The 14,682-nt window shown below is 33.0% G+C and overlaps 2 protein-coding genes across 3 annotated transcripts; one reads left to right on the top strand and one right to left on the bottom strand.

Moving 5' to 3' along the window:
- Nucleotides 1-10,762: 10,762 nt before the first annotated feature.
- LOC124424794 (tryptophan--tRNA ligase, cytoplasmic) lies at nucleotides 10,763-12,705 on the bottom strand. 2 transcript variants are annotated; one of them, XM_046964295.1, is made up of 4 exons: nucleotides 12,630-12,705; nucleotides 12,270-12,531; nucleotides 11,176-12,113; nucleotides 10,763-11,103 (listed from the first exon to the last, which is right to left on the bottom strand). In XM_046964295.1, exons 2-4 carry the CDS (start codon nucleotides 12,394-12,396, stop codon nucleotides 10,939-10,941), a joined length of 1,230 nt encoding a protein of 409 aa, XP_046820251.1. In that variant the 5' UTR covers nucleotides 12,397-12,531; nucleotides 12,630-12,705; the 3' UTR covers nucleotides 10,763-10,938. The 2 variants fall into 2 exon arrangements, with proteins under 2 accessions (XP_046820251.1, XP_046820252.1); XM_046964296.1 differs by having other exon boundaries at nucleotides 12,270-12,493; nucleotides 12,630-12,648.
- A 592-nt stretch (nucleotides 12,706-13,297) lies between these two features.
- Nucleotides 13,298-14,680, top strand: LOC124424795 (chymotrypsin-2-like). The gene is made up of 5 exons (XM_046964297.1): nucleotides 13,298-13,410; nucleotides 13,492-13,648; nucleotides 13,799-14,048; nucleotides 14,146-14,295; nucleotides 14,401-14,680. Exons 1-5 carry the CDS (start codon nucleotides 13,359-13,361, stop codon nucleotides 14,563-14,565), a joined length of 774 nt encoding a protein of 257 aa, XP_046820253.1. The 5' UTR covers nucleotides 13,298-13,358; the 3' UTR covers nucleotides 14,566-14,680.
- Nucleotides 14,681-14,682: the final 2 nt, after the last annotated feature.

Genomic DNA, 14,682 nt, shown 5'->3' with positions numbered 1-14,682 from the left:
ACGGATTTGAATATCATCGGTGTCGGTTCCAGTTCAATTTGACGTCGACGAAGTTTTGAACTAGCTAGCAAGTAAATTTTGTCCTACCATATTTCTATGACCGTACAAGATTAGTCGGTGGTATTGAAAAAAAAAAGAGAAAGAAAAACCAAAAAGCTACTTTCTAAGAATTGTTTATTTTGTGGTGTCATAACATTAATCATAAATAAATAATAATATATCGATCATTGGTATTATTCATACCATATAACCAAACAGATTTTTAAGATGCTATACGTTTTTTCAAAAGACAGAACGACAAAAATTGTCGAGTTTTACACTAGCTCGCATCTTTCTTTCTAAGCTTTAACTGCCACAACAGTTTATTATTTATTTCCCTGCTGTATCTCGGATAAGCGACGACGGTACTACTAGTGATCGTGACAATGAGAGGGGATGCCGACCCTCGTAGAAACAGACTGTATATCATTGTTAAGGTCGCCGAGCGTCGCTTGCTATTTGCTCCTTTCCGCTAAGATTTATGTTTCATTGTCGCGTACCTACTCTCGACACTCGAAACGTATTGGTTTCGAGTACGGTACCAATGCTGTCGACTTTCGCATTTCACGTCGGAAAACGAGCACGATTCTCTAGCGAAGGCACTATCACAACGATCGATGACTAGTTTAAGAGAATAACGATAAATAAGAAATGTACCTACCTTCATCGCGTTAAACTCGATCATGGAAAAATGATTGGAGTTGGTCTATAAAGAAGTAGCTTTTAACGAAAAATCGATAAACTTCCTAAGCTCATTGTTCCCTTCGTGCGTACTAATCTCATTAGGAAGGATAATCAGTAGCGGCCTTTCTCTCTTGAAAATCTCCAATGTCGGAGCTATTTTGATTAAAATAGACCCGAGTTTACGTAGTAACTCGAGAGAATCGCTATAGAAAACGCTGTGAGTGTCGACTGAAAAGTTAACTATAACGTTGTTACAAAAGCTGAATTAAAAGCCGTTTTTAGGTCGCGCGAAACATCGATTATCAAAGATAAATTGGCCACTTTTATTTGAATGTAATCGTTGAATTACTCGACGATTTATTTTCATTGGTTTGCCACGAATCGATTATAATATATATATACATATATATATATATCACATATGTATACACATACACACATATATATACACATATATATGCATACCTATATATCTACATGCATATACATATTCGCATATACACAATGTACATGTGTAATACTAGGTAGATACACATAATATACGTACGTACCTACGTTATGTAATTTTTCTTTTTAACCGACTTTATTCGTCCGAGAAAGGCATCTCATTGTATATCTTGAAATTTTTCTTCGTTTTCAAAGCTCGCAATGTTTAGGCCCACGTACGAGAAGTAAAAGTAGAAAAAAAAAAGAAATTGCCAAAAGAATTTTGTAACTGATAATGATACGAAACGCATGTGGATATCTGTCTAAAACAAAATGAATTTTCCCTCGGAGTCGACAGAAATTGCTTTCATGATAAGGTTTTTGATTGAGGATGAAAAATAAATATAAAATAAATAAATATGCCGATATATTTGCCGCTGTGCTTTCTTATCTAGCATATTGCCATAGGTAGGATATTGTTGAAGATTCACTGAAGAGAAATTCAAGTATCCCCATGAGTGAGAAATTCTCTTTTTATCTATGGGATCTATCCATTGCTCTTTAACAAGATTGATATTCGAACTTTTCTTGCATACTCGATATTCAAGTACGACTACTGGTCATGTAATATCAGTATTTCTCGTAATCTTATCCATTCTATAATTCTTAATCGTGGTTTTTTAATTCTTTTCGGATCGTTGGTTTTTAATTAACGAACGCGTTTCTTACGTACGTGAGTATGTATGTATACCTATATATATATACTAAAAGAGAACGGAAAAGCATATCGGATTTCTTACAACGTTCAGCCTTGCCAGAGCAGTTCGACCAGTTTGAAATCCGTGGATGCTCTCCTTTTCCCTATCAGGAGAAGAGATAACCGTAAACAGGTTCGAGACCTTATTACCATATTACCACCTGCTATCTCTCTTTCTCTCTCTCCTACATCCACCTTCTCACTCTCGCTCTATCACTGCCCTTTCAATACCACGCTTGGTAAGTCATGAAAGGCTTATTATGGGAAAATAATTTGAAGAGACGAGATAAGCTCTCGGCGAACGAGCAGACACTTTCCGTTTCTAAACCATCACGAAAGAGGAGAGAAATATGCTGGTAATATTTCGTGATGTTAAACTCGATAAAATCGGTTCACGGCAAAAAATAGAAAAATCAATTTACGTTCGATCAAGAAACTCAACCTTTATCGTTGAACTATCGATAAACAATCTCGCTATGAGATCTTCCAAAATTTATGCGAAAGACATTGATACGCAAGACGTCAGCTGTTAACAATCGCATCATATCCAAAGTAATTATCCAGTTAGCTCCGCTTAACGGAGAACATATTGGTAGGTCATGGCTTGTACAAACGGACCCTCGAAAGCCGATTAGAAATCATTGTTCTCTACAGCGTTGATCTCGTACTCATAAGCATCCATCTGGAATCGTTTAGATTCAACCGAATATCCGAACGTTTCATCTTACTGTAAGTATACCGTAAATTGTGAATAGCGATATTCTCGAGATTCCTTAATTAAACGGCCAGACAGCTACATTACTAAGATCCTTCTTATCGAGAATGACGATCTGCCGCGACGATCTATAGAAGAGGGATCGAAAGAGAATCCTTCTGTTACACTACCTCTTTTCTTTTCTGAACCGTCGGCTATCGCATGTCCGTTCAGAAACCATTCATGGGACCTTTTCGATGACTGTCGACCTTGCCTGTTCGATTGTCTGCTCACTGCTTACTTGCCTCTCTGCCTGCTTACCTTCTGCTTTCTTTCTGGTTCCTCTCTCCTGAAATCGGCGGTGCCTTTGATAGAACGTGAATAACGTACCTGAATAAGGGATTGTCTCGTGAACGAACTTCTCCTTTGAAAAAGTTACGTCCAATAACCGATTAAATTTGACTTTGTAATACCCACAACTTCGATTATTTGTACTAATTGAGGGATATTAAAATCGTATAAACACGATTTATTTGCAATGAATGAGGGTGTAGGTCGAATAAAATAAAAATATATCATGGAAGTATTTGTTATTTTCTGTATTTTCTCTCGGATGTTTAACACTCTACCATACAGAAGCAATGCGTTCGGTAGCTAATGCGAAACTGCGTGAATAACTAAAACAGAAACAACGGATGTTTTATTCCTTGTATTGTTTACCTATCATAGTGACGTATGCCTTTCAACGGGGCCCTGCTCTTATGTTAGCATATATAACTATATAGTCATGATTTATAAATCACAGAGAATATAAATAAAAGCAGTAGTCTAAATGTAAAATGGACATACATTATCACAAAAATATTCACTCCATTTTATCAAAATTCTTAAGCTCGGATATTTTCAAAATATAATTGACAAATATACAAATATACAAACATAAAAGAATTATTTCTTTAATAATATTAGATTTGTGTTCTTTACATTTTTTACGTTTAAAAAATAATAATTAGATAAAATTTACAAATATATATATATATATATATATATATATATATATACAAATTATACAAATATACAAAAATAAACTGATACCATGCCTAACTTAATATTTCAATTTTTGGAAATTACATAGCAAATAAACTTTGTTATACTCTCGACTACTCTTTACCAAGCGATGTTCCGTCTTCCTGACTTCCGTTACTGATTTATTAAAATCACAACGTGCTTTAACATTGCGTTCGAAACGATGGTTCAATGTGTTAAAAAACAAACTTGATTTTAAAAGAAATAGCGGAAAAAGTAAAAGAGAGATAGATAGAAAGAGAAGTAAAATGCAGCCGTCTGCTCGTGTTGGTCGATAGCTCGATCGGGGCTCGATATTCTCGTGGGTACAGTTAACTGGCAGATGCATTGTTTCGACATTTCCCATCACATATTTTAATTGACACTCGAAAATCGAGCGTGAAGTATCCACGCAATAACGTCCAGTCATTGTGAAAGCGTACATCGTCGCTGCCAATTACTGGAAAAACGAAAAACACACGTATCCAACGAAAATATTATTTTATTTTGAACTTCCGATAAAGTCGATCGTCAAAACGGAGAAGATAAAACCGCCTCGCAATGAGATGTGTCGTGAGCTCTTGCTTCCTATCATATATTTTTTATTTTTTTATTTTCTCTCTTTCTCTCTCTCCTTCTCTCTCTCTCTCTCTCTCTCTCTCTCTCTCTCTCTCTCTCTTTCTTTCTCTTTTTCTTTCTTTATCTCTCTTTCTCTCACCATTTTCTCTCGTGTACAAATCTCTCACCTCATACAATTTCGAAATAATTCCAACTTTTCCACCGAACATTTTATCCAAAATATACATATATGTATCTATGTATGTATACATACCTATGTATATATGAATTTTTTATCTCACTAAAATTTTTGACGTCATTTGCAAATTGTCGTTAACTATTATAAGTCTATATACGTACATATATACATACATACTTACGTTCTATAAATATGTTGAAAAATTAGTCCGCGATATATGTACGTATTTGTTCGATGTGGAGAACTATGATAATCAAGCCTTTAAAATATACATTTTACGCTACGATAATTAAAGTCCTTAAACGAGATTCATTAGGCTCGACCCACGGCCGCGCGCGTTTACTTTTTAATTTGAGAAACTTATCAGTGGTATATATCTTCCATTATAAAATCCCAACCCTTTAGCTTTTATAGTGGAAAAAATTTATAATCGGTCATAAACGATACGAGGGAAAAAGAGAGAGAAAAAACTACCATCCGTTTATGTTCGTTTCTCTTTTATTCACGATTTGAGAAAAGATTTGTTAACGGTATCCTTATCTCATTTGGATCGGTTCCTCAAACGATGTGTCCTTGGGTAGTTATAAGCCCTTATGCTAATCGGAAACATCGTTACCTTCCTTATCTATTCATCAACGATCATAATCTCTGACATTGCATATTTCTATTTCTCTCTCTCCCTCTCTCTCTCTCTCTCTCTCTTATTTTTGGAATATTATAAAACTAAATTCAACTAACATCAAAAAAGTTACGTTTTAGTTCTACGAAGAGGATCTCTTTTTTCACTCTTGAGTAGGGAATAAAATAGATGCAGATAGAAAATAGGTCGAAACATGAGATCGAAATGAAGCATAATGATTCATATTTTTACGCTCTTAAAAATATCCCTGCCTTATTACGCGAGCAAAGTCCTGCAAGACCTCTCGTGGAAGAACGTTGATCCAAAGTGTCAGCTTTAAAATCCCAACGGACATTCGCCTTAAGTATATTGCTGACATACATCACCCTACTTAATACTTTCTCGTCGTGGCCGTTGAGCGTACCGAAATTGCCAAAGTTATAAAGTTACAAATTTTCTAAGTCCCGCGAATTTCTAGGAATGTCCTTGGAATGTTACATCTATCTCTCCCGCTTCCTCTCCCTCTATCTCTCTCTCTTTCTCTTCCTCACGCTCTACTTCTTTCTTTCTCGGTCCTCTGTTCTATTTGACTTCTATACCGAGTAAGGAACGTCCTGATTCAAGCAAAATAGTCACGAGATACTCCAAGAAAAAAATAATGAAAAGAAAAAAGAAAAAGAAACATGTCTCGTGAAAGCGTTGAGAAGATAAACATTGAAACGAACGTAACTTTTAAAATACACGTTGATTCGGATTAACACGGAACAAGAGCGTCATTTTCGTTAAAAGATAATGACTTTAATACGAGAGTTCGTGCCATCAACGATTAATATTTCTCTCGTGTGTTTTTTTATTTCGCATGTGTGTGTGTGAGTATGTGCGTACGTATGTGTACACACATATTTCCACGTTTTAATCCTGAACGTTAATATTTTAATAGTAATAAAATTCAACCACGCTCGATTTGAATCCTCTGAAAACGTGTGAAAATCGTTTCGTGCGAGTTGAAAAAATGCCGCCAGATTTCACACGTCGATGAAACGAATTAAATTCTCGCGACCTTCAACTTTGCGAATTTATTCGCGGAAATATGAAATTACACGGAAATACAGGCACATCCGTAAAAATCAACGATAATGACTATTTGCATTATGTTAAGGGAAACAAAAACAACGATACCAGGAATTGTTCGAATAATCAAATGCTCGGGTATTTCGCTGAGGTGAAATTCATTTTATTGCTGTTGCTCAACCCATCATGAACAATATTTTGTAATGCGAACGAAGAGAGAAAGAGAGGGAGGAAGAGAGAGAGAAAGGGGGAGAACATGTTGTTTAAGGCGTATTCGTCGTTATTATGGAATTATCGAAAGCAAATATATAGGGTGAACTGTGTAACACGTAAGTAAATGAATATTAATTGCTTGAAAATTTTCATTGGTTTTGCATTTTGAAAATTTGCTCTAATTTTATTTCGTTTAATTCGTGGTAAAATCTATAAATAAACTGCAATCTTGAAAATATTTTAATAATCATTTCCTCGATAATTTAATAATTAAATACTTAATATTTTCAAGAAAATATAAGTAAAGATGGTCACATACCGCGATTATCTCTATCACCATACATCTTTTTTCAAACAAATTCTAATCAGCCTCATAAAATTTATATTAATCATTTACATCCACTCTATATACTTCCATATACATATAAATACATACATATATATATACATATATAGATCGAATAATCTGACTCTCAGAGGTAGGTAAAGTCATCATTGTAGCACGTCAATCGCACGAACGGCATCGGAATAAAACGAAGCTGAGTTGCATGTACCTGAACGACATAGCGTCGATATACAAGAGCAAAGGTTTGACGTCGCTGGATTCCGCGTGCGTATCCTCGATGTTAGTTGAGATATCGACATGTTCACGTTATCCTCACTCTCTCTCTCTCTCTCTCTCTCTCTCTCTCTCTCTCTCTCTCTTTCTCTTTCTCTTTCTCTTTCTCTCTCTCTCTCTCTCTCTCTCTCTCTCTCTCTCTCTCTCTCTCTCTCTCTCTCACCCTCTCACTCAGGCTTGCTTCAACACTGTTCTCGTGAGGGCATCGATTTCGCCATGGATACGCGACCATGGTAGCACATAGACAAGACAGAGACGACGTGCAGGGTGCAAAGAGGGTATCAAGAGGGTGTATGATGGGAGTGTAAAGGGGGGAGGTGAGAGTCCTTCTTCCAAACCATATTCCTCTCTATACATAGCATCTACTCCGTGTATTCACAGTCACGGTCTTGATTAGCCTAATAGAAAAGCCAAACACAGTAGCTTAATGTATACCATAGATGTATCATCCTTACAACTACCCAAGGCAAATCCAGGAACATTAAACCGTCGAGGATCACATTTGGTAAGGGTTACGAAAACGTAACACATCGCTATACCACTACCTACAATATAACTAAACGCCACGCACTGGAATTTGGGCTAATAGGGGATGAGATGTTCTTTCGCGCCTTAAGCACGTGCTATCGTGGGAAGACCGTAAAAGAATATTTTCTTTTATTGGACGGAATCATTCACGCAGTGAATAAAAAATATGCTTGTATTCTAAGCATTTATCAACAGAGAAAGAAACAAATATTCGGAATATAGTAGAAACTGATATGAAGAGCTTAAGAGTTCGTCTTATTTATGAAATACCCAGATTTTTAATTGTTATATACATTAAAAGGATATTTTCCTTCTCAAAATTTGTTTACAATTTCAGGACATTTTGTTAGGAAAAAATAAAAAGCAATGATTCGTCTAAAAAAAATATAGATATACTGATTTAAAACTATATTGTGTATATATATATATATATATATCACGATTGGAAAATAGAATCTGGAGTTCACGATGACGATGGCTATGTCGAATAAATCATAGAACAACGTCGAAAAATGATATCCTGAATTTATCGCTACACGGATACACGTCCGAGAAGAAAATAATTTACGATATAGAGACGTCGACGTGCTCTACGCATTCACCCTCGAAACAGCTCTTTTAACTTATTGTCAGTATCTCCGAAATTATTCCACGAATAGAAAAAAAAGAGAGAGACAAAGTGTAAGAATGAGGGATGGAGCGAGAGAGATGTAAATATATACAGGGTGTCTATCCATAGATATCCAAATATCTCACAACTGGTTGAAATTACGAGAAAGTTTATTAGAAAAAATTCGCATGGTTCTTAAAAAATATTCCCGTATATGGTCATTGTACATTCTCTCGCGAGAAGTATTCACATAAATCGGGACTCAGCGTTTTGGAAAAAAATAACTGGAAGAAATAAAACAGATTAAAAAAAATTCAGCTACAAAATGCACATAAACATCTCTTTTTTACTCATGACCTTCTGCAGTTATGAAAGTGAATATAATATTTTTAAATAGATACTTATAATTTTCTTGCATATTTATATAGTAATGATCATTCCCAATCAAATTCATATTTGATAAAAAATTGCTACTATGCATCGTTTAGAAAATAATCGGTATCGACCACTGACCAATCGGAATAACTGACCCGAGCCAACCTGAGCGTAGTCGACCTTATCCTGTTATCGTATCTAGTCCTATCCTGTCTTGTGTATCGAAATTAATGGCCGGCATTTTGAATATTTATTAATATTTTTCTACATAAAGATATCTATTCTTTTTATATTTTTACTTGCCATAGTTTTTTATTTAAACAATGTTAAAGATCATAGAAAATAGAGACAATATAAAAAAATGTTTTAGATAAAAATTGTTCGTTTTTTTACTTGAACTAAGATTCCGTTTCAAAAATTATAGGTTTCCACATAAAAATATAAAGTTGACCTTCAAATAACCATGAAAACGTCCACAATATCAAAAATAAATAATGCTGTTATGTTTGCTAAATAAAACAAAATAAAACAACTTTTGTTTCAAACTTTTTTAAATACGTTGTTATCGAGATATTTAGATATTTTAATTCAAAAAACTCACCCTGTACATGTATATATATAGAGAGGGTTAAACCGCTACGATGAAACGTGAGCTTTCTCGCTCCGCAAGTATTATTATATTTCACCGGTCTCGTCTTTGACCTTTTTTCTCGCTTATCCCTTTGTTTTGCCACCACGCCATTGTTTCAAGAGAATATACGGTGTAACTATAACGACTGCCACGGGAGGAGGACAGTCAAGAGAGAGACGCAGTTACTTCTGAGAAATTATATAAGTTTTATTCTTTCTCTACCGTAAAAAATATTCCCGTAACATGGTCGTCGTACGTTTTCTCGCGAGAAGTATTCACATAAATCGGGACTCAACGTTTTGAAAAAGAATAACTGAAAGAAATAAAACAGATTTAAACATATAAAATAGTATCATATATATATATATATATATATATATATATATATATATATATATATATATATATATATATATATCTGTGTGTGTGTACTTACCAAATAGAACGATGCACTAAAAAAAATATAATTATCTCGATTTTACATACTTTTACGATCTCTTGTGACACATATGTATATACGTAATATTAACGCAAACTCTCATGGTAAAGATTTTCCATAGAATCTTTTGCGATGAATATACACTTTGCTAGTAATAAAGATAGTCGGGGATGACTTTATTGCGAAATCCTTTTAGCCATTGTTTCTCTGTCACTTGCTGGCCTTCAGTCTCAACGTTATTACAAAGCTCGTTCTTTTCCACAACCCCCTCGATAAAAATGATATAAATATTTATTCGTCTCCATAGAATATACAAAGAACAAAAAAGAAATGCTCTTCGATATATCTTTACACCCACAGATGTGTGTGTGTGTATATATAATGTTTATATATATGTACGTATATATATATATATATATATATATATATGTATATATATATGTATATATATACATACTATGTAGTAGATACATAAATACATATGGAGAGGGCCGATTATTATTCGATCTCTTCCACATTCGATTGGTTTATAAGCCTTTCAATATAAATAATACTCGATAAGTTCGTTATTATCCGAAGGTCTGAGAATAATATCAACATAAAGCTTGGAAAAGGGTTGGCACGGAAAATAACTATCGAACAAAATTGGCTCTGGTTACTCGACAAACATTGAACTGTTTGATATAAAATGCTGGCTCTGCTACGCAATTTTCGAAGAGTGCTGGAAACACTGGACTTCTCCATTTGCATTTCCTTGCCCTCTCTTTATCTCTCCTTCTTCTCTTCTTCTATCTCCTCCAATCCTAGTTTTTCCATCCACCCAACACCAACATACTATATCATCGAATTTCCGTTGAGATATCTTCACATCGCTGGCTTTACTTGATCTACATCCTCATAGAAGATCCCCATTCCTCGTACCACCAAAATGTTTTCTTGCGGCTAAGTCCATCCAATTGAAAAGCTTCTTGGCCGAATCGTTTGCTAACGGAAGGATGGAAGTTTTTCGTACTACGATATTTTCTATCGTAGCTATATTTCGAATATTTAAGATGAAACATATGTTTCACACTTCTACAACTAAAAATCGTGATCTTTCATAAATTTTCATTTGATATTACTTACTTGTTAACTTACGATATCGTAATTTATCCATATATTGGGGTTACATACATATATCTGTAGTCACGTAAAAGGAAAAGATTAACAGCATGGGTTTTATGAATAAACGTGGATCATCGAAAAATTAAATTAATTTTATTAACATTGAAAACTTCCTTAAGGCCCAGATACTGTATAAAGACGCCTCTACACATGTGCTGTTTAATGATAAATTAATTAAAAGTTAACAATAATTTAATACAGCTTGCGAATAAGGACATTTCGTGCAAATGTTCTAGTTGTCTAAGAATTAAGTTTTACTTATAAAACATAAATCTCGCGGAGTCATGAACTCCTTTAAAATTTCATCTGTTATTTTACTTCTAGCTTCTTGATGTTTAACAACGAGAGGTTGTAATACTTCGATTAACTCTTTTTTTATTTCTCCTGAGAGAATCTGTCCGCTAGTATATCCCTAGAAATATTTAAATCGTATGATTATTCGGAAATTGTAAAACAATAAAGTTATTTATGAGGAAAAACTTACTTCTCTGATTTTTTTTAATTTTTCATCATCTTCTAAGAAAAATCGTAGCCACTGATAGGATACATCTACTTCACAGTTTCCACCTAGTCGTCTGTGTTCTTCTATAGTTGCTTGCCCACCAGAAAATGCATACTTATTAATTTTATTCTTTATTTGCTTGGGTGTGTCTGTTAGAAATACTGCTGTGTTGCTATCGCTTGCAGACATTTTTGTTTTAGAACCTTGCAATGCTGGGAAAAAAGTGGAGTGTAACAGAGCAGGTTTAGGATATCCAATTTTAGGCATTACATCTCTTGTCATCCGAAAGTATGGATCTTGATCTATAGCACATGGTATCAAACAAGCAACTTTCTTATTTTGAAAAATAAAAGGAAATGTTCCAGAAATTGCCGGAGCAGCCTGAGTTGGCGGGAAGGCAATCTTTCCAATAGGATCACTATCACCAAAGCCAAATATACCTTTCACTTGATTGTATGTAACAGAACGTTGTATCCTAATCATATTTTGATAAAAAGCTGGATTATTTCCAATGTGTTCTAAATTTGAAAAGATAAATGTTTTAGCTGGATTAAAGCCGCAAGCAATAATATCTTTTGCATTATTATACGCTAACTTAATAGCACTTTCTATATCTATGTTTTTCCATATAGCTTTTTCATCATCCGTCAATTGTATCACCAAAGGAACATCAAAGACATCTTGTAACCATTTGCAAAACATAAATGGTATTAAATGTCCTAAATGCATAGAATCTGAACTAGGACCTCTACCCGTATAAAGGTAGAACAGTTTTCCTTGTTCATAAAGATTTAATATAGTGTGCATATCACGGTGCGAAAAAAATATTCCTCTTCTTAAAAAATGATGAGGCCTTTTTTGTGTAATCTTTTCAAATCTAGTTATTAATTCATCATCTACCTTGGAACTTCCAAATCTCTCTGAAACAATATGAATATTTCAATATAAAATTGACAAAACTGGAAAATTTTACAAAAACATACTTATAAAAATTTAGTAATGTCGAGTGATTAAAAAATTCTAATTATAAATCTAAAAAATTTCTTATCACATGAAATACATAATTCACAACTTACTTATTAATTTATCATAATCAATTCCAGTATCATTTTTACTCGTAACATTCCACGGTGTTACAACATCTTCTTCGACGTCTGTTCCATTTATGGACAATGCTTCGATTTCTACAGTTTCTTCAGTCATTGTCTATTAAAATTAATTAATACTTTATACGGCGAATGTTTGTAAAATGCCGCATCTGCACAGGTAACACGTTGTTAAAGAAGACGTATACTCAGCACTGCTGTCACCAGAAGACAGAACTTTTTAGGTTATGATCTTTCCATCCGAAAGTATAAAAATCACAAAAATGCGTATTATTTTAAACAAAATAATCTGTGAAATTAAATATAATATATTTATATCGAAAACAGTACCTCATAAGAATAATCATTGTAATACGGAAGGTTTGGAAATTCAACTAGCAATTGATTCTAGTAGTTAGATTCACTGAATGACTAAAGATGGCACTAGAAACTTAATTTTCATATTTGATCAAAATATTAAAAGTATAATAAAATAATTGTCTAAATAATTAAGTTGTATAGATATATAATATACAATAATATATAACAATTGGAACAATTCAGATATACGATAATAATAAACAATTATAATTATAAGTAACAAATTAAATATCACAATTTTCATATATTATTTTCCCATCCGTATAAATGTTTGAAACGATCAATAATTATAATATTGTAATTTAACTATTTAATTTATTACTTGCTGTACTACTTCCCAAGTATTGTTATATTAAACGCTACGTTTTTCTTTTTTTGCAAATAGTATTCTTTGACCTCATGATAATACTCTTCCGGTAAAATAAGTAATACACCACCAGTATATCTTTCAGTTATCTCATGCACGTGAGATACATTTCAGATGTAATTTTCTATCACTTATATCTGACCCAAATTTAAATACTCTTTTTTATGAGTTGATATTCAATACATGTGATGTTAGAAACCTATCGCTTATATATATATATATATATATATATATATATATATATATATATATATATATAAGTTGCGAGAGAATTTTGTAGTATAGTAGAAAACAAAGTTTAGTAGACGTATTTTGACTTGATTGCATTCAAAATGTTGGTATTTCTTTATATTTATAGTGTAATCACTATGTACGATGCGATTGGTGAGCTACACTATATTCTATATAAAATAGCGATTAATATTATTGCAAAAGAAAAAAGCTTTAATAATTCTTTTTTTTAAGCAACTGATTCGTCAGTTCCTAAAATTGTTGGTGGTTCGGCTGCAGAAGAAGGACAATTTCCACATCAGGCTTCTCTTCGTATTAAAAAAAAACACTTCTGCGGAGGTTCCATTTTAAATAAACGATGGATCCTTACCGCGGCTCATTGTCTTGCTGGGTGAGTTACGTGAAATATTCATAATATTCATAATGAAGAGAAAATTCTACTAGTAGCGCATTCTACTATTAAAATGAAAGAACTTCATGAATGAACCAACATAGAAATATTATCCAATTTATAATTATATCATTAACTAAATGAAAATAGATTGGATGCTAGCCGTATAGCCATTGTATTAGGAACCAATACCTTAGACAAAGGTGGTAACCTGTACCAAGCAAATATGACAATAGCTCACGAAGAATATAATCCAAGAAAAATAAAAAATGATATCGGATTAATTAAAGTTGATAAGGACATCGAATTTACCGACAAAATAAAACCAATTAACTTACCGACAGAGAATTATAAAAAAATTGATAGTTATGTTACATTATCGGGTTGGGGTAGAACAAGTGTAAGTATATATTATACTATAGTAATTTTATAATTTAAAAAATATACATTTGTACAAAAAAATCATCTATGTATATTATAATATCGACACATTTTAGTATCCTGGAAATTCACCGAACGAACTTCAACACATCAAATTAAAAGTAATTGATCAAAAAAAGTGTGCTACAATGGTAATAATTGCTGGAATTCCCGTTTCCGACACGAACATTTGTACCTTAAATCAATATGGAGAAGGTGCTTGTCATGTATGTACTTTAAAATTTTTTTTTGTATGATACTATTAAAAAAACGATTAATAAATATTTAAAATAATATTTACTAATAATACATATGTACTCGATAATATACAGGGTGATTCTGGTGGTCCTCTTATCGACGGAGATGAACAAGTCGGAGTTGTTTCTTGGGGTATTCCATGTGCAAAAAATCGACCGGATGTTTTTACTCGTGTATTCAGTTACCTAGATTGGATAAAAAATCATATTAAAGAAGATGAAGGTCAAACATTTAAATAATACAATTATATACAGCAAAAAATAAATATACAAAATAAATTAACAAAAATTATTAAGCAATGGAAAATAAAAATGATAATAAAAAATATGTTCATTATGCTTAAGTAATGTATATAA

This window comes from Vespa crabro, chromosome 6, assembly GCF_910589235.1.
Source record: "Vespa crabro chromosome 6, iyVesCrab1.2, whole genome shotgun sequence".
Lineage (NCBI taxonomy): Eukaryota > Metazoa > Arthropoda > Insecta > Hymenoptera > Vespidae > Vespa > Vespa crabro.
The sequence above is the reverse complement of the archived record's forward strand: the minus strand, read 5'-3'. Positions and strand labels throughout refer to the sequence as shown.

Bases quoted from the DNA above. Each gene is read 5' to 3' on its own strand.
- LOC124424795 (XM_046964297.1), top strand. From the start codon at position 13,359: ATGTTGGTATTTCTTTATATTTATAGTGTAATCACTATGTACGATGCG. The intron at 13,649-13,798 runs GTGAGTTACGTG...AAATGAAAATAG, and splicing joins GCGGCTCATTGTCTTGCTGG to ATTGGATGCTAGCCGTATAG. The intron at 14,049-14,145 runs GTAAGTATATAT...GACACATTTTAG, and splicing joins CGGGTTGGGGTAGAACAAGT to TATCCTGGAAATTCACCGAA.
- LOC124424794 (XM_046964295.1), bottom strand. From the start codon at position 12,396: ATGACTGAAGAAACTGTAGAAATCGAAGCATTGTCCATAAATGGAACA. The intron at 12,114-12,269 runs GTAAGTTGTGAA...ATATTGTTTCAG, and splicing joins TGATTATGATAAATTAATAA to AGAGATTTGGAAGTTCCAAG. The intron at 11,104-11,175 runs GTAAGTTTTTCC...AAATATTTCTAG, and splicing joins AATTAAAAAAAATCAGAGAA to GGATATACTAGCGGACAGAT.